Source organism: Nyctereutes procyonoides, unplaced genomic scaffold, assembly GCF_905146905.1.
Source record: "Nyctereutes procyonoides isolate TBG_1078 unplaced genomic scaffold, NYPRO_anot_genome, whole genome shotgun sequence".
Lineage (NCBI taxonomy): Eukaryota > Metazoa > Chordata > Mammalia > Carnivora > Canidae > Nyctereutes > Nyctereutes procyonoides.
Genome location: NW_026575025.1, coordinates 8,746,579 through 8,771,041, shown reverse-complemented (window position 1 = coordinate 8,771,041; position 24,463 = coordinate 8,746,579). Strand labels below are relative to the sequence as shown.

Below are 24,463 nucleotides of genomic sequence, written 5' to 3'. Positions count from 1 at the left end.
AGTGTTAGTACCCAGGTAGGGGAGGCTGCGGGGAAAGCCCCGAGCCAGCCGCAGCTCGGAAGATGTCATCCATCCAGCTCTGCCAGTGAGCCACAGCCCTTGGCTTTGTATCGTAGCCTCGCAGGCTGCAGACAGAGCTGTGCACCCCACTAGCTGAGCCCACTTCCTTCTGGCTCAGGACTGAGGCTGCTTCATACCCGTGTCTGCCGTCCTGCAGGTGATCAACGTTGACGGGACAAAGAGACGGACTCTCCTAGAGGACAAGCTACCACACATTTTTGGGTTCACGCTGCTGGGGGACTTCATCTACTGGACTGACTGGCAGCGGCGCAGTATTGAGCGCGTGCACAAGGTCAAGGCCAGCCGCGATGTCATCATTGACCAGCTGCCCGACCTGATGGGGCTCAAGGCCGTGAACGTGGCCAAGGTTGTTGGTGAGTCTGTTGGGCCTCCAGCCACGGGTGAGCCCCGCCGACTGGCACCAGGAAGGGGCTGTGGGCTCAGGGCAGCCCTTCACACGGGCGCTCACCCTGGAAACTGGCAGGACAGGATATGGCAGGACCTGGTTAAGGACAAGTGGGAATGCACATGGTACCTCGGCCAGGAATGTTGACTCGCTACTGTTTGTGGACAGGCACTGCTGGTGATAATTATTATAATAATGGTTAATGTTTATTAAGTGCCTGCTGTGTGCCAGGCTCTGGCTAAGTGCCTTTGTGCCTGAAGCAACCCTGTGCACTAATTATAGTATTGCCCCATTTACACTGGGAAGGAAGGAGGCACCACCCCATGGCTGATGTGTGGCCGAGCTCAGGACTCACCCAAGTCTACCTCAGCCTCCTCCCTGCGGGGCAGCCACGGTGTCCAGGCTGGACCTTCAAATACATGCTTTTTTTAAAGATTTTATTTATTCATTTGAGAGAGACAGAGAGAGCATAAGGGGAGGGAGGGACAGAGGTAGAAGGAGAAGCCGACTACCTACTGAGCATGGAGCCCAGTGTGGAACCTGATCTCAGGACCCCGAGATCATGACCCGAGCTGAAGTCAGACCCTTGACCAACTAAGCCACCCAGGTGCCCCAAATACACACCTTTTATCTGAAAGCCAGGATCTGCAAAAGGTTCCCTTTACATGATTTGTCTCTTTATGAAAAAGGATTCCAAATGCAAGTCATTAGGCTACACTGGAGACAGTAGCATCCAGGTGTGGTAGGGAAGTTTGGAAGCAGGGCTATGGGCTCCATGTGGGCAGGGCCTCTGTTCTCACCTTAGGTCTCTGCACCTAGTACAGTACCTGCATGTCAGAGGTACTCAACAGACCTTTGCTGGATGAATGAATGAATAATGAATGAATGAGCAGAGAGGATGCAGAGCTTGTCCTCAAGTAGCTCATGGTCTAGAGGGTGAGACACTCCTTAGCTCTACTGCCAGGCAGTGACTGTAGCTGGGACACTAGGGGTGCCTGGGTGGCTCAGTCGGTTAAGTGTCTGCCTTTGGCCCAGGTCACGATCCCAAGGTTCTAGGATCAAGCCCTGGGTTGGGCTCCTTGTTCAGGAGAGAGTCTGCTTCTCCCTCTCCCTCTGCAGTTCCCCCTGCTTGTGCTCTCTTGCTCTTTCTCTCAAATAAATAAATAAAATCTTAAAAAAAAAAAAAAAAGCGTAAGAGAAGTCACTTGAGCTTAGAATTCAGAGAGCAGGTGGGGGCAAGGTTTGCCTGGCAGAGGGGCAGCTGAGCAAAGGCCTAGGAGTGAGGTGGTATGGGGTGACCCGAGAGCAGCTGGTGCTTCTGTGTCACTGGGATGGGCCTTCCCTTCCAGTGGCCTAGGTTCCTGATAAAGAGGTGATGGGACTGACTGATAAACTTAGTTTAACAGTAGCCTTTCAGAACATGTTGATTATCTACCTTGGAAGGTGAGGCCTGTCTGTGAGTTATTGTTTAAAAAACAAAAAACAAAAAGTAAAACTGACAGGAGAAAAAAGATGTGTCTGTCAGGTGTGCTTTAAAGTTGAGAAATTGGGTTCATCTCTCTCTCTCTCATCTCAGGATTTCTGGAGAGAGATGGGGGAAAGGATTCTTTTTTTAGCTGAAATACTTAACACTAAATTAAAGCCAATTTTAATAGCACCTCAGTAGGTAAGTGAGATTAACAGGCTGGCCAAAAATAAATGAACACCCTAAGTACTCTGCTTTAATAAAGAAGAGACCCCTTTGGCGGTCCTGGGTGAATCTGGGTTTGTGAGGCTGCAGAGAACTGATGCAGTGGATGGGCCATGCGGGTGGTCAGTCCAAACAGCAGGCCTGGAGTCCAGGCCTGGGGTGAGGTTGGGGGTGTGTGACTTGTCCTGTCATGTGACATTCTTCCATCTGTGCTACTTCCTGCCTACGTCACCTTCATCAGACTCTCTGAGCTTCAGTTTCTGAGACTGGAAAAAGGGTGGGAATGGCTCCCACCTCCCAGGCTGCTGGGCAGACAGAGTGAGTTCAGATGCACTGGGTCGCACTGGGCCCAGAGCTACCACTTTGTCATTGCCACTGCCCTTCCCTGTACTGGGGGAGGACCTCGGTTTCCATCATCCCCACTGGTATCCTCATGTGATGTGTGGCTGAGGCAAAGCCGTGTGTGATTGTGGATCGATGCACGCCTCTCTCTGCTGGACTGCCAAGGTTTAGAGCTAGTATGCTTACTTCCAGGAACCAACCCGTGTGCGGACAAGAATGGGGGGTGCAGCCACCTCTGCTTCTTTACGCCTCATGCGACCAAGTGCGGCTGCCCCATCGGCCTAGAGCTACTGAGTGACATGAAGACCTGCATCGTCCCTGAGGCCTTCCTGGTGTTCACCAGCAGAGCTGCCATCCACAGGATCTCCCTTGAGACCAACAACAATGACGTGGCCATCCCGCTCACGGGCGTCAAGGAGGCCTCTGCGCTAGACTTTGATGTGTCCAACAATCACATCTACTGGACAGATGTCAGCCTGAAGGTACAGTCTGCCAAGTGTCCTATGCATGCAGCTTTGCCTGTGACAGCAACACCTCAAAGGTGTTTACGTTCTTTTTAAAAGAGCTGTAATATTTAGGGGTGCCTGGGTGGCTTAGTCGGTTAGGTGTCTGACTCTTGATCTCAGCTCAGGTCTTATCTCAGGGTTGTGAGTTCAAGCCCCACATTGGGCTCCATGCCCAGCATGGAGCCTATTAAAAATTTTTTTAAAAAAGAGCTGTAATATTTATTGTAATTTGATCTATGACAAAGTATTAGTGAGCTCTTTTAATAAACTAACGTGAACGATTGTAACAAGCAGATCCAGTAGACACACAAGTGGGCTTTTCTAGACTGTGTATCTGTGAAACATTTGTGGTAAGTTGACACTGTCTTTGGATTCACACCCTCAGCAGGTGCCCACCTGCTTAGCAAATGCTATCTTTATGCATGGTGTGAATATATGTGAACACGTGGAAGGGCCTTTTCATCTTGTAAAGCAGGATTTGGCAAACTCGTTCCCGGGCTGGCCTCCTGGTTTTGTAAATAAAGTTTTATTAGAACACAGCGATGCCCATTTGTTTATGGGTTGTTTACAGCTGCATTTGTGCCACTAGGTTGGGTAGTTGCAACATTTCTGTGTGGCCCTTGATCTTTTATTCTATCGATTATATTACACAGCTCTCCAATCTTTCTGATTCTAAAACTCATGGGAGCTTACTAGAGAAAGAGAGCAATAGAAAAGTATGCAGAAGAAAATTAAAATAAAAAAATGAGATTCACTCATAACCCCCCAGCCAGCATTTTAGGGTAGTTCTGATGTTAATGTCCCTGACATTCACCAGTAGGTGCTATAGAGGATTCTGTATCCTCGTTTTTTTTTTTAACTTAACATTTTAAGAGGTAATTGATTAAGCTGTTAGGAACTCTTTTTCTTTTTTCTTTTTTTTAAAGATTCATTTATTTATTTGAGAGAGAGAGCATGTGCATGAGTGAGCAGGGGGACGGGGAGGGGCAAAGGGAGAAGCAGGCTGTCTGCTGAGCAGGGAGCCTGACCAGGGGCTTGATCTGAGGACCCCAGGATCACAACCTGAGCCAAAGGCAGACACTTAACTGACTGAGCCACCCAGGCGCCCCTGTTACAAACTCTTTAATACAAGTCTTTAGATGTGTGAAGTGTTCCACTGCACAGATATTCCCCATTTTGTGTAACCGTTCCCTTCCAGTCTCCCCCACTCTAAACCTTATCATGATCACGAGCACCTCTGTGTTGCTTTAGTAGTGTCTCATCTTTTGCATTTTTATTCCCTTGGATAAAACTTCACATCACGGATTACTGGATGAAAAGACTTATCTCTATGTGATATACATATATAAATATAAGTGCTTAACTCTTGCCAAGTCATTTTTCTCCTAAAAAAGTGTGTCTTGCTGTATATCAAGCATTTTTTTAAAAAACTGTCAAATGTTGGCGATCTGGCCCCAGATGTGGTCAGTAGCTGCTCCAAGTGACCAAGCATCTTGTGGTTAGAGGTCTGCAGAATTGCTGACTCCTAACCCGTGGCCCCTGCCCCCTGCTCCCAGACCATCAGCCGAGCTTTCATGAACGGGAGCTCTGTGGAGCACGTGATCGAGTTTGGCCTCGACTACCCGGAAGGCATGGCCGTTGACTGGGTGGGCAAGAACCTCTATTGGGCAGACACTGGGACCAACAGGATCGAAGTGGCCCGGTTGGATGGACAGTTCCGACAGGTCCTCGTGTGGAGGGACTTGGACAACCCAAGGTCACTGGCCCTGGACCCCACCCAAGGGTAAGAGCTGTTTTTGTCATACGTGTCCCTGCCCCCTCCCACTTCTGTACATCAGCCAGTGTATGACGACCTTAGGCCGCGGGGGGTGGCTGCCCAGCTGGCACTCTGTGATTAGCGCCCTAGTGACCACTACTAGCCCTGGTGACCACCACTAGCTTTGAGGTGGCTGGGGCCAGCGGGACCTGAGGAGGAATCTAGTTTATTTCACAGATGTGGAAACTGAGGCTCAGGGAAGGTGAGTGACTTCCTGAGGGTCACATAACTGGGGAGAGCAGAGCTGGGCTCCTTCCTTGCCCCACTTGGATTCCAGAGTGCTCAGAAAGGGCTCCTCACAGGCCTCTTAGGCAGGGTGTCACCTGCTTTGCCAGGTACCTGCTTTTATCTATAGGTGGCTGGGGGGACCTGTCCTGGGCAGGGTGTCCAGAGGGGCCAGGGTGGAGTCTCCTCTGCACCAGAGCTTTCTGTGCCACAGACACAGCGCTTGCCCCCTAACATCAGTGATGTGTACAGCTTTCCCTAAGCCCTGTCTTCACAGGCAACTAGTTAGGAAAGGAAGATTTTAGGATGGCAGAGTAGAGGGAAAGGCCCAGTTTTAGCCAAAGGGCAAGGAAAAGGCACACAATTCTGGAACGGGGTTCCTTTTTTTGGAGCTGCTGAAGAACAAAGAAAGAGGACCCATTGGAAGCAGGAAAGCTGAGTTTGGATCCTGGCCCGGTAGTGCTCACTGGCCTCAGATTCTTATCTTCTGCCCTCTTTGAGTAAGGGGATATCTTGTATATCTTCATTTGCCCACATTCATCCTGGCTTCCCCGTCACCCTGGCATCCTGTCCAGCTTATCCCACCTGGGCATTCTATTACATGGTCACCCCAGCTGAGCACCCGGCTTGTGTCTGTAAACAGATATGTTCGCACTTACCCTGCAGGTGAACTGCTGTGGGAATCCAGGAGGTAGGAGGCATCGCAGTGATGCACCTGGGGGATGTTAAGGTTCTGGGGGGCTCCCAGGGTGTTGCCCTGTTCCTACTTCCTGGAGGGATATCGCCAATGTGGCTTTCTCCAGGATGGAGAGGGCCACGCCGAGGAGATGGTGGTGGTCGTGTCCTCCTGCCCTGTAATGAGTGGATGCTCCTGAGCCCGCCCTGCCCTCCCTGTGTCTTCCAGCTACATCTACTGGACTGAGTGGGGTGGGAAACCCAGGATCGTGAGGGCCTTCATGGATGGGACCAACTGCATGACGCTGGTGGACAAGGTGGGTCGGGCCAACGACCTCACCATCGACTACGCTGACCAGCGTCTCTACTGGACTGACCTGGACACCAACATGATTGAGTCGTCCGACATGCTGGGTGAGAGCCAGGTGGGGTCCTGCTGGGCTGGGGCCTCCTGCGGCTGAGATACTGGCTGTCTCTCAGCCCCTGCTGAGATACTGGCTGTCTCTCAGCCCCTGCTGCACTTCTGACCTGCAAGTCCCAAGGCCCCACAGGAAGTGTGGACACAGCCCTGGCTGCCCATCCAGCCTTGTCTTCTCCCAGGGGCTGTCCCCTTCCACCCTGTGCCATTGCTCTAGGCATGTCGGCCAAAGCCTTGGTGACAGCTGTTTCTGCACACCTACAAGAGCTGGGGCCCAGCTAAGCTCTGGGCCAGGACCCTAACATGGTGTAGGTTTTCACTGATGGAGAAGCTAGGGCCCAGGGAGGTCACTGGATTTCCCTGAGGTCGCAGGGAATTGCTCAGATTCCGGGGCTACACACATAATCTCCATATGATCCTGGGCACCTACCAGGTGCTGGGTATTATTGTGGGACCCCTCACAGGCCACCCCCAACATCCTGGGATTAGGTAAAAAGAGGAAAAATACCTTATTCCAAGTCACCTGCCAGCAGGGGCAGGGACACAAGTCTAGACTCTCTACAGCTGGAGGGGAGTGGTTGTGTTAGCTGTCTCCAGTGATGCACCGGGTGATAGGGCTGCCCTGTGTGATAGAGAGAATTTGATTTTCTGATCACTGATGCTGCTCCCCTGTGATGAGTGTGGTTGTACCCATTTTACAGGTAAGAAAACAGAGGCATAGGCTGGTTGAGAGGCTTGTGCCAGGTACTGTGTGAGCAGAACCAGAGCTAGAACCCCAGTGTCCTGGTTTCTGCTCAGGGCAGGCTGCACCCACCCTGAATGCTGACTGTCCAGGTTTCTGAGGCCGATGGCAAGGTTTGAAGGTGTCTTTGAGACAGCCACCCCAGCCCCACAGTGAATTACAAGAGGCTGGTGCCTGATGAGGAACCCATCACTGAGCAGCAGGGGTTGCCTGAAATAAGGAAGCTCACTGATTGCCCCGGGGGCGGGGGGATAGACGTACTTGGGTGGAAATCTGCAGGAGCCCCTGAAACTTGCATAGCCGTGCAGACCGAGGGTGGGCCCGTGCCGCAGGCCTGCCTATCACTGCTGTTGCACAATCTCTATTTAACACCGCAGACATTCCTGCACTGGGGGCCTCACTGTCAGGCTGCAGTCCTGGCCGTGCCTTTTACTGTGTGACTTCAACCACGTTACTTAACCTTCCTGGGCCTCGGTTCCTTGATACTGATGGCACTTTCCTCCCATAGCTGCCATGGGGAGAATTGAATGAAGCAGTCAGGGTGAAAGCACTTCTCCCTGATGACGGTTGTTGGGAACCTGCTCCGGGTGCAGGACCCAGGGGCACGTGGAGGCAGTTTGGGAGCGTCTTTATGTAATAACTGGTTTGTTCCTAATGGTAAAATAATCAACATAGGGCATTTCTGAAAACACAGAAGTACAGAAAGAAAAAGTAGTTATTCATAATTTTTACCACCCCGTGATAATCAATATTGACATGTCAGCATATTTTTTTCTAGTCTCAAAATTTTTAATTGATTTTTTAAAAGATTTATTTATTTATTTATTTATTTATTTATTTGAGAGAGAGAGAGAGAGAGAGAGAGAGAGAGGGGCAGACACACAGGTAGAGGGAGAAGCAGGCTCCATGCAGGGAGCCCAATGTGGGACTTGATCCCAGGTCTCTAGGATCATGTCCTGGGCTGAAGGCCGCACTAAACCGCTGAGCCACCCGGGCTGCCCTTTAATTGATTTTGTAAAGATTTTAAGTAGTCTCTACCCCCAATATGGGGCCCAAACCTGTGACCATGCTCCATGGACTAAGCCAGCTACTCTTTTAATTAATTTAAAATTTTTTAAAGATTTATTTATTTGAGAGAAAATGCACAAGCTGGGGGAGGGGCAGAGGACTAGGGAGATAGATTCTCAAGCAGACTCCCTGCTGAGTGCAGAGGCCAACACAGAGGCTTGATCCCACAACTCTGAAATCATGACCTGAGCCGAAATCAAGAGTCAGACACTCTTCATGTCTTTTTGCCCATTTCATGATTGGATTGTTTGTTTCTTTGGTGTTGAGTTTAATACAATCATGTAATGGGCAAAAGACATGAAGAGAAATCTCACAGAGGAAGACATAGACATGGCCAACAAGCACATGAGAAAATGCTCCGCATCACTTGCCATCAGGGAAATACAAATCAAACCCACAATGAGATACCACCTCACACCAGTGAGAATGGGGAAAATTAACAAGGCAGGAAGCCACAAATGTTGAAGAGGATTCGGAGAAAAGGGAACCCTCTTGCACTGTTGGTGGGAATGTGAACTGGTGCAGCCACTCTGGAAAACTGTGTGGAGGTTCCTCAAAGAGTTAAAAATAGACCTGCCCTACGACCCAGCAATTGCACTGTTGGGGATTTACCCCAAAGATTCAGATGCAATGAAACGCCGGGACACCTGCACCCCAATGTTTCTAGCAGCCATGTCCACAATAGCCAAACTGTGGAAGGAGCCTCGGTGTCCATCAAAAGATGAATGGATAAAGAAGATGTGGTTTATGTATACAATGGAATATTCCTCAGCCATTAGAAATGACAAATACCCACCATTTGCTTCAACGTGGATGGAACTGGAGGGTGTTACGCTGAGTGAAGTAAGTCAATCGGAGAAGGACAAACATTGTTCTCATTCATTTGGGGAATATAAATAATAGTGAAAGGGAATATAAGGGAAGGGAGAAGAAATGTGTGGGAAATATCAGAAAGGGAGACAGAATATAAAGACTCCTGGGGATCCCTGGGTGGCGCAGCGGTTTAGTGCCTGCCTTTGGCCTAGGGCACGATCCTGGAGACCCGGGATCGAATCCCACGTTGGGCTCCCGGTGCATGGAGCCTGCTTCTCCTCTGCCTGTGTCTCTGCCTCTCTCTCTCTCTGTGTGTGTGTGTGACTATCATAAAAAAAAAAACATAAAGACTCCTAACTCCGGAAACGAACAAGGGTGGTGGAAGGGGAGGAGGGCGGGGGGTGGGGGTGAATGGGTGACGGGCACTGAGGGGGGGCACTTGATGGGATGAGCACTGGGTGTTATTCTGTATGTTGGTAAATTGAACACCAATAAAAAATAAATTTATTATAAAAAAAAAAGAGTCAGACACTTAACTGACTAAACCACCCAGGCGCCCCTTACTTGACTTTTTAAAGATAAATATCCTTGTCAATATCTGAAGTTTTTCTTATGTTTTTACTTTTTGAAAATAATTCCTAAAACGTTGTTTCAAGTCATGGCATATGTAATTTTCGTTCTGGTTTCTCTCGCAAGTATCACAAGCATGTTCTCATGCCATTAACGTGTTTCCACCGACACCCTCTTTATTATGATGTAGAACATGCTCGAAGTGTTCATACAACGTAGTACAGGGTCTGACAGGTGGAGACCTGGAGAACGTTGCAGGGTGGAAGAACAGAGCTTATTAAGGTCACAGAGGCCCTGCACATGGGCTCTGCCTCCCCCATGGTTCAGCCCCCATTGGCACTGTCCCCCTGAGCCAGCACGTTCACCTCCTTTCCTCGACACACAGCCGATAATTGGTAGATAGCAGGTGCATACACATGTGCTCCGCACACGGCTCCGCTACCGTATGATTATCCCACGGTTCATTTCAAGAGTCCTCTGCTGCTGGAGTGCAGGGGTGGTTGCTGCCCTGGCTTCTGTCTCAGGTGCTACTTTTGCTGTTTTAGAACTTTCTATTCTTGTGATCATACAGCATGTGCTCTTTAGGGCCTGGCTTCTTTCAACCTCACAATTGTGTGAGATTTTCCCCACATTATTATTTTTTATTGCTATGCTATTTCTATTCTATCAAGATTCATCATTTTTTATCCAGTCTACTACTGATGGTCATCTGGGTTCTTTCCTGGTTCTGGCTTTTACAAACAATTGCTGCTGTGCATATGATGGTCTCTGTCATTTGAGTGCACAAATGAGTGTATTTCTGCTGTGGTGTAGGAGGGGGCCTGCCCGGTCACAGGGTAGGTGGCATCCAGCTCCAACCGATCTTGCTTGTTGTCCAAAGTGGTTGAACACTTGAACTTTGACCCAGGTTGCCAGGCAGCTTTGAAGCACGTGGCCCCGTGCTGTGGCTTGGCTATGCGTTGCTGACACTGTGCCCATGTATCTCCATGCAGGTCAGGAGCGGGTTGTGATTGCTGACGACCTCCCACACCCCTTCGGCCTGACACAGTACAGCGATTACATCTACTGGACAGACTGGAACCTGCACAGCATTGAGAGGGCTGACAAGACCAGTGGCCGGAACCGCACTCTTATCCAGGGCCATCTGGACTTTGTGATGGACATCCTGGTGTTCCACTCCTCCCGCCAGGATGGCCTCAATGATTGCATGCACAACAATGGGCAGTGTGGGCAGCTGTGCCTCGCCATCCCTGGCGGCCACCGCTGTGGCTGTGCCTCACATTATACCCTAGACCCCAGCAGCCGCAACTGCAGCCGTAAGTGCCTTGCTTTGCTCGTGTGCCTCTCCTCCATATCAGATCAGGCTGGCCCTGGGCGCAGAGGCAGGAAGGAGCTTCTTAGCTGGAGGTGCCTTGGTGTTCATGGCTGGTTGAGTAGACTGTACACTGCATAAGCTGCATGTTACCTGGAAGCCTAGACCTGGCTGTGGAAACGAGGGATTTTCCCAGTGATTGGTTTTTATTTTTATTTATTTATTTTTAAAGATTTTATATATTCATTCATGAAAGACATAGGGAGAGAGGCAGAGACACAGGCAGAGGGAGAAGCAGGTTCCATGTAGGAAACCCCATGTGGGACTCAACCCTGGGACTCCTGGATCACGTCCTGAGCCAAGGCAGATGCTTAACCACTGAGCTACCCAGGCGTCCCTCAGTGATTGGATTTTATACCCAAAGATCCTCCTATGGAATGTCTCTGCTGAGGGTTCAGCCCATTTCCTTGAGTCATGATGAAGCAACAGGTCCTCTATGCAGCCTGGGCCTCCCTGCGCATGCGCCCCCTTTGGTCCTATTGTCCCCTTCCCCTGGGGGCCATAACCTTGAAAGATCAAGCAGAGGTGCACATAACCCGCTGGTGGGGATGCTTGTAATGCAAGTCTCTGCTTTTGTGGCCAGCAGACTTGGGGCCATAACATAGTTTCAAACCACCCAACTGTAATTCTCTGACTGTGGCTCTAACGGTTGCCTCCTACACATTGTGAGCAGTGCCATTTCTGCACCTAGACAGTTTTGCTCACTGCCACCCCCATACAGTGTCCCCTCTCATGTCATGTTCACTTCATACAGTTTCAGCGTTCACTTGAGCACATCTAGGCATAAGGCAAATAATATGGTTACCCGAGCATTAAGTACGTGTATGGTTGGGAGTTTCATATTTATTACCATTTCCTTTCTTCTGTCTTAAGTCTTGAGAATTAAAACATGCTCTGTATTTTAAAAGAGTTCGTGCGCTTACCAAATATCGAAACAGCAGAGACACACATAACATGGAGAGTAAAATTCACCAAAGTTGTACCCCGCCCCTCCGCCACCACTGGCTCCAGTGCTTTCCCCACTGCATCTAGTAGGTGCATATGCAAATCTGCCTCTTCCAAGAAAGCGGAATGCTGTCCATCCCCACCAACCTGGCTTCAGTTGCAGACGCTGATGTGCAGCCCCCTCGTCTGTTCGCCCCATTCTAGCGCCCACCAGCTTCTTGCTGTTCAGCCAGAAATGTGCCATCAGCCGCATGATCCCTGATGACCAGCACAGCCCAGACCTCATCCTGCCCCTACATGGGCTGAGGAACGTCAAGGCCATCGACTATGACCCGCTGGACAAGTTCATCTACTGGGTGGATGGGCGCCAGAACATCAAACGAGCCAAGGATGATGGGACCCAGGCAAGTGTACCCGTTGGGGAGCCACAGGGGTCACTTCAGTGAGGAACTCCCCTGGGCAGTTTCCAGGCTGCTACCCCTTTTGCTTAGCAGAGGGGGTGCCAACAGAGCACGGCTTGCGTCAACGACCCTTTGGGCTCTAATTATGTCATCCTAGGGTATAATCCTGAGCAGTGTGAAACCCTTAGATTATGATTATATGTAGAAATGGGATTTTTTTCTTTCCACAGTGGTTTTGTGCAAAGCTAGTTGTTATTGGTTATTCTGGATTTATTCTTAGTTCATAGGACTTATATAGTCAGTTTTGTTGTAATGCAACATATATGTTCCTTTTTTTTCTTTTTAAAGATTTTATTTAGGGGGGTCCCTGGGTGGCTCAGTGGTTTAGCACCTGCCTTCAGCCCAGGGCGTTATCCTGGAGTCCCGAGATTGAGTCCCACATCGGGCTACCTGCATGGAACCTGCTTCTCCGTCTACCTGTGTCTCTGCCTCTCTCTGTCTGTCTCTGTATCTCTCATGAATAAATAAATAAATAATATTTTAAAAAATAATAATAATAATAAGATTTAATTTATTCTTGAGAGAGACAAAGAGATAGGCAGAGACATAAGCAGAAGCAGAAGCAGGCTCCCTGTAGGGAGCCCGATGTGGGACTCGATCTCATGACCCTGTGATCACGACCTGAGCCGAAGGCAGATGCTTGACCACTGAGCCACCCAGGTGTCCTGCAACATATAGGTTCCTAAAACTCACTACACTGTACAGATTCACACAGTAAAATCACAGAGCTATAGGGGAAGGGGGTGAGGCACACAGCACTCAAAACTCTTGTTGGCAATATATGAAGAAGAGATAGGGACCTCATAAATACAGGCACACTTTTTTGCATATGTTAAGTGGGTCAAGACATAACTCCTTATGACCATTGCTTTACCTTGGAAAGCCTTCAAGTTGGTTGAGGACATGGGGCCAGAGGGCTGCAGCTGGTGGGTTTGCGGGAACTGACGGGAGGGAACGGTCTGAAATGGGACAGGAGTGAGGAGCCAGCAGTCACAGACAGGCGTGGCTCACGGCACAAGGGAGGTGGAGCGTTGGAGGTGTGTGTGCTTGTGTGTTCCTTAGTGGCTCACTCCATGCTGCGTGCTGTCCTCGCCCTCTCCTAGCATTTCTCACTGGATTAAAATTGTGTGTTGGGGGGATCCCTGGGTGGCGCAGCGGTTTGGCGCCTGCCTTTGGCCCAGGGCGCGATCCTGGAGACCCGGGATCGAATCCCATGTCGGGCTCCCGGTGCACAGAGCCTGCTTCTCCCTCTGCCTGTGTCTCTGCCTCTCTCTCTCTCTGTGTGTGTGTGTGTGTGTGACTATCATAAATAAATAAAAATTAAAAAAAATTGTGTGTTGGCAAATGCAAAATCTATGTTAGGCTCAAACTAGCCCTGGTGTATCACTCCATCAGAACAAATAAGCATTTTCAAAATGCTTATTCTAGCAGAACTGACTTCCTTCATGTTAAGTTTTTGTGGCCTTTTCCACGAAGGACATTCTCACTGTGGCCTTGGGACCCACTCAGAGTTTCCACGTGGCAGGCAGCTGTGGCTGGCATCCGCTGGTGTGTCATCCACGGACTTGGCCTGGCTCATTGTGTCAGTTTCCAAAGACTCCTTTTATGAAAGCTACAGAACCTAGGGGTCCCTCTCTCTGTGGCATGGTCAGGGCAGGAACTCACGTCTCCACAGTGAAATCATGGCACCATTACGATAGTGACACAGAGAAATGCTGCTGGTGGAGATTTTCAGACAATTTTTGTGCCTCTGAATTCCTTTGGCCATTCTCCACCCTGAATTGAGCACCAGCGCTGTGTGTACAGGCTAGGCATCACTTTTGACAAAGTACTCCATCTGACAGCACAACGATGTAGATAGGACGTTGGCAGTCTGTGTCCTTGGTTGGGAATAAAAGTCTCAGCTGGCCTGGGCAGCTGTGGTATCATCTCTGCAGGGGGTAGAGCCTGGTGGAATGGTGGGAATGCATTCCTTTCATCCCTCCACCATCCCTCCACTGTGCAGGTGACAGTCACTTTGAGTCCTTTGGAGAACGGGAAGTGTTAATTGATGGCTGGTGGCTTCCCTGTGGAGGCAGGTACTGGGCGCAAATTGCCTTGAAGTCTCATCAAGAGGTGTTCTTTCTTAGCGTCCGCCAAAAGCAGGGAGAGACTTTGAAGGAAAAGTCCTTTAGGGACACCTTCTGGGTTTTTCTTCTCTTCTCTTCTCTTCTCTTCTCTTCTCTTCTCTTCTCTTCTCTTCTCTTCTCTTCTCTTCTCTTTCTTTTCTTTTCTTTTTTTCTTTTTTCTTTTCTTTTCTTTCTTTCCTTTCTTTCTTTCTTTTCTTTTCTTTTCTTTTCTTTTCTTTTCTTTTCTTTTCTTTTCTTTTCTTTTCTTTTCTTTTCTTTTCTTTTCTTTTCTTTCTTTTCTTTTCCCTTCTGGGTTTCTACTTAATTTGGGACACATCTGTTTCCCTCCCTGTGAGTCTTGCTAAGCTCCACCCTCTGGTGGCTTTCATTCTTTATTAGGGATGTGCCCCCAAGGATGGATGGATGGATGGATGGATTTATTTATTTATTTATTTATTTATTTATTTATTTATTTATTTTATTTGATGGATTGATTGTATTTATTTGGGAGAGAGAGTGTGAGAGAGCACAAGCAGGGGGAGCAGTGGGCAGAGGGAGAGGGAGCTGAGGAAGGAACCCCACGTGGGGCTCGATTCCAGGACCCGGAAATCATGACCTTGAGCCGAAGGCAGATGCATAGATGCATCACCAACTAAGCTACCCAAGACCCTCCCCACCACTCAAGGATGATGTTTTAAATTATTATCTACTTGACTAAGTTGTGTTTGCAGTAAATCTTTTTTTTATTGCAGTAAACATATGTAACAGATTTTACCATTATAACCATTTGCACGTATATGGCTCAGGGGCACTAAGTACCTTCATATGGTCATGCAGCTGTTACCATGACCATCTCCAGAGCTCTGTCATCTTCCCAAACTGGAAATCTGTCTCCACTAAACACTAGTTCCCCCGCCCCCTCTTCCAGCTCTGGCAACCTCCCTTCTACTTTGGGTCTCCATGAATTAGATTTTTCTAAATACTTCATGTAAGTAGAATCATGCTGTATTCTTCTCTGTGCCTGGCATCTTTGACTCAGTATAATGTCCTCAAGGTTCATCCACATCGTAGCAGGTGTTAGAGTTTCCTTCCTCTTAAGGCTGAAAATACTCCACAGGGGATATACCACAGTTTGCTCCTCTGTCCATCTGTTTTTTTTTTTTTTTAATTTTTTTTTTTTAAGATTTTACCCATTCATTCATGAGAGACCCAGAGAGAAAGAGAGGCAGAGACACAGGCAGAGGGAGAAGCAGGCTCCATGCCAGGAGCCCGATAGGGGACTCGATCCCAGGTCTCCAGGATCACGCCCTGGGCCAAAGGCAGGCGCCAAAACCGCTGAGCCACCTAGGGATCCCCATCTGTTTTTTTTTAAAGAAAGATTTTATTTACTTATTTTGAGAGAGAAAGAGCTTGAACAAAGAGGAGGGAGAGAGGGAGAGGGAGGAGCAGATCTCCCTGCTGAGCAGGGAGCCTGACATGGGGCTCCATCCTAGGACCATGAGGTCATGACCTGAGCCGAAGGCAGACACTCAACCACTGAACCACCCAGGCACCCCCTCTGTCCCCATTGATGGATCCCGGGTCCTTGGGCTGTCATGACTGCACTGTTATGGACACTCCCCCATGGCCAGGTGCTACTTTGTACTGGTATGGAGGGGTGGTGGTGTTTGTGGTATCGAATAGGATTCTCTTAAGAACTTTTGCATTTAGGGATGCCTGGGTGGCTCAGTGGTTGAGTGGCTGCCTTCGGCTCAGGATGTGATCCCAGAGTTCTGGGATCCAGTCCTGCATTGGGCTCCCTGCAGGGAGCCTGCTTCCCTCTGCCTATGTCTCTGCCTCTCTCTCTCTGTCTCTCATGAATAAATAAAACCTTTAAAAAAAAAAGAAAAAAGAACTTTTGCATTAGCCTAAGTTTTGTTACTGACATTAAAATTGGAGTTTGCATTTTATAGCTGGCCAGTCGTTGGAGCTCATCTGCCCTGGGAAGAGGTATGAGCAGCGGGTCACCTCATACCACGTATGTTTCTTGGCTGGTTGTTCTGATGACTGGTGTCCCAAAGTCTGGTTTTATGCCTGGGCCCTCACAGACCTGCCCTCCACAGAGAGCCTGATTCCTACTAAGGCCGGCTAGAACCTTACTCCCAGCCTGGCCGTTGCTCTGGGCTGTGGTCTCTGGCCAGAGTCTGTGGCTTTGGGGAAGGGGATGTTTGCAGCTGGAGCTGATGCTTGGCTCCCAGAGCCCCCAACTCTTGGGGATATGGCTGTTGTTACTTGCAGGGACCCATGGCCCTTGAAAGCAGTTCTCTATGTTCAGACGTGAATCACACGCTTCTAGCAGCCCAGTGTGGCTGGATCAGAGGCTGCTGTTTGTGGTTTGTGTGTGGGGTGGTGTTCCTTTCTAGCTGGGTTCAAGAGGCTGGGCTTCTTTTCAGCTATAAGCCCCTTCTTGCCCCAGGAGACTTTGTTTTGACTGTTAACAAGAGAAAAAATTTGCAGTGACTTCTTAGCAGAGCATCATCTTAATGATGCCTTTCTTAGAGGGAAGGACTTTTCATCTAAACTCATGGTGGGACCTCTGGGAAGTCCACTTTGCACCAGGTCGTGTCACCTGAGAACCTGAACACAGTCTTTCAGGGTAACCCCGAGGGACCCAGATGCAACAGAGAGCCAGGCTTCTGGCCTGTAGGGGAGATGAGGGTGACACTGGGCTCTCCCCTCCTCCTGTGGCATTTTGGAAAACACATTCTCTGTCGGGAGCTCCAAAAGCCAGGGCTCGACCCTGCTACACAGCAGATGGCATAGAGTCAGGCAGAGTTCTCCAGAGAGTCTCCCAGGGCAGAGACCCAGGGTGTAGACAGAACCACTGCTGGGAGAGGTGTCTGGCCCCTTGCTCTGGAGGTGTGCTGTGTGTCACCCATCCACCCTTGCCAGGGCCCGCAGCCCTGGTCTCTCCCTCAGGGAAGAGGGCTGCGAGAGGTGGGCTTCTGTTCAATACATCTAATTGTCCTGGCACCCTGAATTTAAAAAATAACAAGGTTTGAAGTTCTTTTTTTTTTTTAAGATTTTATTTATTTGTTCATGAGAGACACACAGAGAGAGGCAGAGACACAGGCAGAGGGAGAAGCAGGCTCCCTGTGGAGCCTGATGCGGACCTTGATCCCAGGACCCTGGACACTACCCAGGTGTCCCAGGTTTGAAGGTCTTAATCCAAAAGCATGAGTCCAAGATGATAAGCAGGAAGAGAGATGATGTCTTGAGAAGGAGGCTGTGGTTTGTGTGTGGGGTGGTAACTCTTGAACCATCAGGTGGCCCTTCTGTGGGGCAGGAATGGGACCCAGAGGGCATGGAACGTGACAGCGCACTGCGAATTTCCTAGTGAGTGGGCTGGAGATTTGAGCTAATGGGCGAGCGCCCTCCCAGGAGCTGCTTCTTGATCAATCTTCCTCTCAGGTGGACACATGGGTGCGCTGATCCAACAGGAAAGGTCCCCAGACAGGGCAGGAGTCTCGACTTTCATTCTGGACTCAGGCGCCAAAGCCTCCACCCTCCCCTGGGGTCTGTAGCCAATGCTCGTCTCTTCCTGTCTTACAGCCCTTTGTTTTGACCTCGCCGAGCCAGAGCCAAAACCCGGACAGGCAGCCCCACGATCTTAGCATCGACATCTACAGCCGGACGCTGTTCTGGACGTGCGAGGCCACCAATACCATCAATGTCCACCGGCTGAATGGAGACGCCATGGGTGTGGTGCTCCGTGGGGATCGTGACAAGCCACGGGCCATCGTCGTCAATGCTGAGCGAGGGTGCGAGGCTGGGGGTGGACAGGCACTGCAGCGTGGAGTTTTACTTCAGCAGGGAGACATTGGAAGGACATAGTTTTAATTAATAGGTTTTGTACCATCCCCATCAAATTGAACCCAATGCAAAAATCCCTTCCATAGCATGCCGGCTGATGGCTGTTATTCACTTGCATATGTTCCACCACAGGGAGCTCACTCCCTTCTTGGGTGCAGTCCAACTCCTGGGAGCTTTCTCCTTCCATGAAGATGTAGGCAGACTTGGAGGGTCCCAAAGGGAATAACCAGGGCAAGAGGGAGACCAAAAAGCCGCATGACATAAAGCTCAGTAATAAAGCTAAGCATGTGGAGGTTTGGAGGTGGGTGGCAGGCACACAGCAGCTACCTTAAGATACCTGCAGGGCTGCCATGCCAGGTGGGACTCAGACTTGTGGAGGCACCACTTGGTGGAGGGGTAAAGACAGCTAGTGTGAACACAGGCCCTGGGCTGGCCAGGTGCAAGTTTGAAACCTGACCCCATCACTTACTGCCCTTGCGACCTCAGGCAGGTGCTGTAACCTCAGGGATTTGGTGTCTTTATCTGAGAATTGGGGATGATGATGGTATCAGCCCCTGCAGCCCACAAGGGCTTGGGGAACACAAACCCATTTATTTCAGGTGGCTCCTTAGCAACCTAATGAGTCTCCCTTGAGGCTGACCTCCATGGAGGCAGGGACTTCTTAGCTGTGGAAGGGGACAGAGCGTGTGCTCATCTTTGAGGCTGTCACAACAAATGACTACTGGCTGGGGGGATTGAAAGAACAGATGTTTGTCCTTTCATGGTTCCAGAAGCCAGAAGTCTAAAGTCAAGTGTCAGCAGGGCTGTGCCCCCTCTGGAGGCTCTACGGGGACCCTTCCTTGTCTCTCTTCCAGGTTCTGGGGGCTCCAGGTGTTGACCAGATGGTCTCACCTTGATTCTTAATTGCATCTACAAAGACCCAGTTTCCAATTAGGGTCACATTCTGAGCTCTGGGCAGATATGAATTCTTGGGGGACACCTTTCAACTCTGTACAGCCTTGGGGGCCAGCCCTGACAGGCCAGGGCCATGTGACTGTTATCTTCCCAAAGGCCTGCTGGATCAGGGGCTTTGTGCACTCAATCCTGGATGAGGACATGGCAGGTCAGGATGTGACACCTGACCTTCACCTGCTCCCCTCCCACAGGTACCTGTACTTCACCAACATGCAAGACAGAGCAGCCAAGATTGAGCGCGCAGCCTTGGATGGCACTGAGCGTGAGGTCCTCTTCACCACAGGCCTCATTCGGCCCGTGGCCCTCGTGGTGGACAACAGGCTGGGCAAGCTTTTCTGGGTGGACGCGGACCTGAAGCGCATCGAAAGCTGTGACCTGTCAGGTTGGTACCCTGGGGGCTCCCCCAGGGGTTGGGCCCCTCAGCAACTGACAGGTCTGACTTTCCCAGGGCCAGCCAGCCTCCCTTGTCATCAGTAATTTTGGTACCAGCCACCACATTCGTCAAGGATCTGTTTCAGGTGGGCATTGTGTTGCAGCTTTGTGTCTACAATATATAGTCCCAGCCAAGAATTCCAGGACACAGATCGTGAATGATCTCCATGTGGTGAGGCAGAAGAAGAGTCTCAGAGAGGGTGGGTGACCTGTCCAGGGTCCCATAGCATGGGCTGGAACAGGAGTCTGACCCCTCCACCTCCAGCACCCACACTTGTAGCTACTCTGCTGTGGGCTGCCTCTTAGACTGGGATGCCCTGAGGCTGGAGAGGTGCTTTGAGGGGCTTTTCTTCCACACATGAGGTGAGGTAAGGGAGGGACCGGCACAAAGGGAGCAGGGCTGTCGGTTTCAGATCTGCCTGCTTCAGCTGCTTCAGCTGGTTTCAGATCTGCCTGCTTCCAGGGAATCTGCTTTAGCTCCTGGCCCTGGCCAGAGCACAGAATCCCCCAGGGTCGCTGGCAGCCCTCTGTTCTGAGATGAGCAAGGGGTGAGCTCTCAGGGTCAGCCTCCACTCAGGGGGCATTTGTCTCACTTGCAGGGGCCAACCGCCTGACCCTGGAGGATGCCAACATCGTGCAGCCTTTGGGCCTGACCATCCTGGGCAAGCACCTCTACTGGATTGACCGCCAGCAGCAGATGATTGAGCGTGTGGAGAAGACCACCGGAGACAAGAGGACGCGAGTCCAGGGCCGAGTCGCCCACCTGACCGGCATCCATGCTGTGGAGGATGTCAGCCTAGAGGAGTTCTGTACGTGGAGCAGGGGAAGTGTTGCGGGCAGATCCCCGACAAGAGGGTGGGCATCTGTGCAGAGCCCTGAGCCAACCCCTCTTAGCAAGTAGGAGGCTGACCAGTGCAATGGCTGCGGGGCTGGCTGTTGGCCGGGGCCACTCTCAGGCCCTCATTGGGCGCCTCTGTCTCAGCAACAGATCCAGGTTTGACTTCCTCCTCTACTACAAGCTGGACAACCTGCTCTGCCTTTCAGAGGTCCTGTGATTAGTTTTACACACCTTTAAATTAGCATCCCTTTTAGTTAACTCCAACTCAACTGGTAAGTAGCCTTAATGCTCTGTAAAACCCCTCCACTGTATATGGTAACAAAACCACAGGCATGATAGCTCATCACACCCACTGTGCAGAGGATCAGGCTGGGGAATGGGATTTAGGATTCCACATACAACAGTCTGGGCTGTGCCCAAGGGCTGGGAGAGAGGGACCCCTATACTTAAGACCTCTTGTTCCTCCACCCTCTCCATTTATGGCTGTAGATGGATGTAGGGGCATGTGTGCATCTGTCTTTCCACTCTGTATTCAGTAAATATACCCCAGCTACCAGCTAGATGCTTGCTACTGGGACAGAGCAGTGAACAGGGCCATCACTATCTCTGTCCTGTGATGCCTCTGGTCTGGCTTCCTTCAAGCTGCCTGTCTTCAAAGCCCTGGGGGCTGCCCCATGTGCCCACCTCACCTGGGCCCCTCACCCTCCCACTGGACATGTCCACTCCTCCCCAGAGTCCTTGTCTCTGATCCCCTTTCCTGCTCTGAGTGAATCCTGCTAATTCCTTGGCTTTCCCTCAGCTCAAGTGTCGTGTTCTCAGTGGATAAGCTTCTCTCTTGGCCTCCTTGCTCAGCCACGCCGCTCAGATGGATAGCACCTCGTCCTTGTGCTCAGTGCATCACTGTTTGTTTTTTTAAGATTTTGTTGATTTGAGAGAGAGAAAGAGAGAGCGTGAGCAGGGTGGAGAGGGAGAGAAAGAAGCAGACTCCCCACTGAGCAGGGAGCCTGGTGCAGGACTCGATCCCAGGACTCTGGAGTCATGACCTGACCTGAAAGCAGATGCTTAACCGACTGAGCCACCCAGATGCCCAAGTGCATCACTATGTTATGTGTGTTATTTTACTCTAATTCTGTATTATATCCGAGGAGAGCAGGGCTCAGAAAGGGTGTTAGCTTTCCTTGTCAAGTGGCTAGTAAACAGGGTGGGGCTTGGGTCTGGGGGCCTGGGTTTCCACACTGGGCTTTTCTGATGCTTACCTCCTATGGGGTAGGTAGATTAGCAGCTGAGATTGGCAGAGGTGTGTGTGGAGTACAAACACGTGGGTCTGAGTGGGGTTCTGGGGCTCCCTGCTCTGAGCTGGGGATGTGACCTGTGACAAACTGAATTGGTCACTTCTGTGATGACTGTTGGGTGGCTGGTTCCTGTCCTGTGGGTTCTTGGTCGGGTCCTGGATAAGTGAAGTCACTGGGGAAGTGACTTCCAGATGGCTCAGACGCCCGATAGATGGGTCAGAGGGCCTGAGTTCCCGTTGGCCCCTCACATCATTCTCAGTGAAGCCACAGATTCTTAGGTGTCACAGCCTTTAGAATGGCTGGCATGTGGTCCAAATGGTGAACTTCAAGGCCACGAATGTCCAGACCTGCTGGTGTTGGTGCAAAGCTAGGCATATAACCAGCAGCTCCTTAGACCTGAGGGGGTGGGAGAGCCAGGAAATGTTTAACAAAAAGGGATGAGGTTAGACACTGGGGCGCCCGTGTGCATGCAGTTGTGCAGTGTCTAGGGTGACATGACGTTTTTGAGATCCTTGAGTGTGCTCCCCTGTGGAGATTTGGGACATGGAGCACCCAACCTGCTTACTCAGGAAACTCTACAGTAAACTCTAAACCAGAGGTGGCGCTCCACGGCCTCTGGTCTCCATCCAGACATCTGATTCTGTAAATAAAGTTTTATTGGCACCCAGCCATGCCCATTGGTTTATGTGTCATGCACAGCCGCCTTCATGTGACAGCTGGCAGACCTGTGATGGATGGTCTGGCCCGTCAAGCCAAAACTACTTACTTTCTTGTTTATAGGAAAAGTTTGCTGACCCCTGCTCTGAACCATGACTTTTATCACTTTATATACTTAGTCCTGGAGGTTGAGGCAGGCCACCGATTTTTCTGTGGGGTTGGGGCTTGGGCTCATGCTTTCTGTCATTTCCCCTCACCTGAGGGAGGGCAGGTACCTTCCCAGGCTTCATCCTGTTGTTCAGGTGTTAGTTAATCCAGCTAATTGAATCAAAAACACCACATTCCTTGGGGATTCGCTGGCCTGGTATTTATCCCCATGTACGTTAGCTTCCTGTGGCTGCTGTAACAAATCACCACAAACTGGGTGACTTAACACAACTGAAGTGTATTCTCCTACAGTCTGGAGCCTAGAAGTCCAAGAACAAGGTGGCAGCAGCACTGCACCCCTCCTGGAGGCTGTGGGTGGGAACACTCTTTGACCCTTCCAGTTTGTGGTGATTGCAGGTGCTCCCTGGGTCAACAGGGCTCCAGTCTCTGCCTATGTCATCACACAGACTTCCATGTCTTCACCTGTCCTGTGGTCTCTTACAAGTACACCTGTCATTGGATTTAGGGCCCACCCAGAAAATCCAGGATGATCTCATCTCCAGATCCTTAATTTGATTACATCTGTGAAGACCCTTTTTCCAAATAAAGTCACATTCACAGATTCCAGGCATTAGGACGTGAATGTGTGGAGGCCGCACACCATGAGAGACAGTGCAGAGTGGTGGTTGTGGGTGCAGTGGGAGCTGGTGTAGACAGGCTGGCTGTGATGAGAGTGCTTTTAGCCTTCATTTTCCTTCTGTAGAATGCACATTGTTGAGAAAGTAGACTCTGTAGGCTGCCCTGGAAATTAAGTGGGATGATGTATAGGGGCCTGGCCACAGGAGCACACATTCTTGTGAGTTCTCACCTGGCCTTTATTTCTAGCACCCTCTGGGCTGCAGTCCTGAGGTGAGAGGCAGAGCCTGACCCCCTCCCTCTTTTTGTCTCTACAGCGGCCCACCCGTGTGCCCGGGACAACGGTGGCTGTTCCCACATCTGCATTGCCAAGGGAGATGGGACACCACGGTGCTCATGCCCAGTCCATCTCGTGCTCTTGCAGAATCTGCTGACCTGTGGTGGTAGGTGTGATCTCAATGCTTTCTTTTGGGACATGGACAGGGACTGGATTCCTGCCTGTCAGGTCCCTCCCCAGCATCCTTTTAAAATCACAGTCACTGTGGCATCCAGTCTCCAGGGCCAATTGTCTCTTTGTCTTCCCTCCTTTTCCAGTGTATGCATTCAGGGTTATGAATTTCCCTTGAGATACTGTTTTTGCTGCATCCTACGAATTTTTATAAGTTCTATTTTCTTCTGTTAGTTCAAACATTTTAAAATTTCTCCTAAGACAATTTCTTTGGCTTCTGAGCTATTTAGAAGTATGTTATTTTAATATCAAAATAGTTGGGGATTTCCCAGCCAGCTCTCTGTTACTGATTTCTAGTTTAAAGATTTATTTGTATTTGAGAGAGAGACAGAGAGAATGCAAGCAGGGGGAGGAGCAGAGGAAGAGAGCATCTCTAGGAGACTACCTGTTGAGCACAGAGTCTGACGTGGGCCTCAATCCCAGGACCCTGAGATCATGACCTGAGCCAAAATCAAGAGTTGGATGCTCAACCAACTGTGCCATCCAGGAGCTCCTGCTTTCAAGTTGAATTCCGCTGTGGTCAGAGAAATACTTTGTATGATTTCTATCCTTTTAGCTTTGTTCATTTGTGTATTACAACACAGCATGTGGTCTTTCTTGGCAAGTGCTCCACGTTGAAAAGGTTGTGTTGTCTGCTCCCTTTGGGGGAACTGTACTGTAGACATCAGTTAGATCCAGTTGATGGATGGTGTTGTTCAAGGCTGTCTATATCCCTCCTGACTGCCTGTGAGCTCTCAGTTATGAGGGTGTTGAAGTCTCCAACTCCAATAGTGGGCCTGTCTGTTTCTCTTTGTAATTTTGTCCATTCTCCCTCCTTCCACCCTTGATCCTCTTCTTCCCTAAAGCTGGGTGGGGAGTGGTCAAAATGTAAGCTTTGGGGTCAGACATATCTGGTTCAGATCCTAGCTCTACCACTTCCCAGCTGAGCAA

At 50.2% G+C, this 24,463-nt stretch overlaps 1 protein-coding gene across 1 annotated transcript in view; it reads left to right on the top strand.

Moving 5' to 3' along the window:
* Positions 1-24,463, top strand: part of LRP5 (LDL receptor related protein 5) — a 108,687-nt gene that overhangs the window by 68,949 nt on the left and 15,275 nt on the right. Inside the window, exons 8-17 of the mRNA XM_055311371.1 lie at positions 218-434; positions 2,691-2,980; positions 4,561-4,787; positions 5,950-6,134; positions 10,324-10,647; positions 11,853-12,052; positions 17,809-18,017; positions 19,215-19,405; positions 20,055-20,264; positions 23,343-23,468. Coding sequence (XP_055167346.1) covers positions 218-434; positions 2,691-2,980; positions 4,561-4,787; positions 5,950-6,134; positions 10,324-10,647; positions 11,853-12,052; positions 17,809-18,017; positions 19,215-19,405; positions 20,055-20,264; positions 23,343-23,468 — 2,179 coding nt within the window. The remainder of the gene's footprint in view (positions 1-217; positions 435-2,690; positions 2,981-4,560; positions 4,788-5,949; positions 6,135-10,323; positions 10,648-11,852; positions 12,053-17,808; positions 18,018-19,214; positions 19,406-20,054; positions 20,265-23,342; positions 23,469-24,463) is intronic.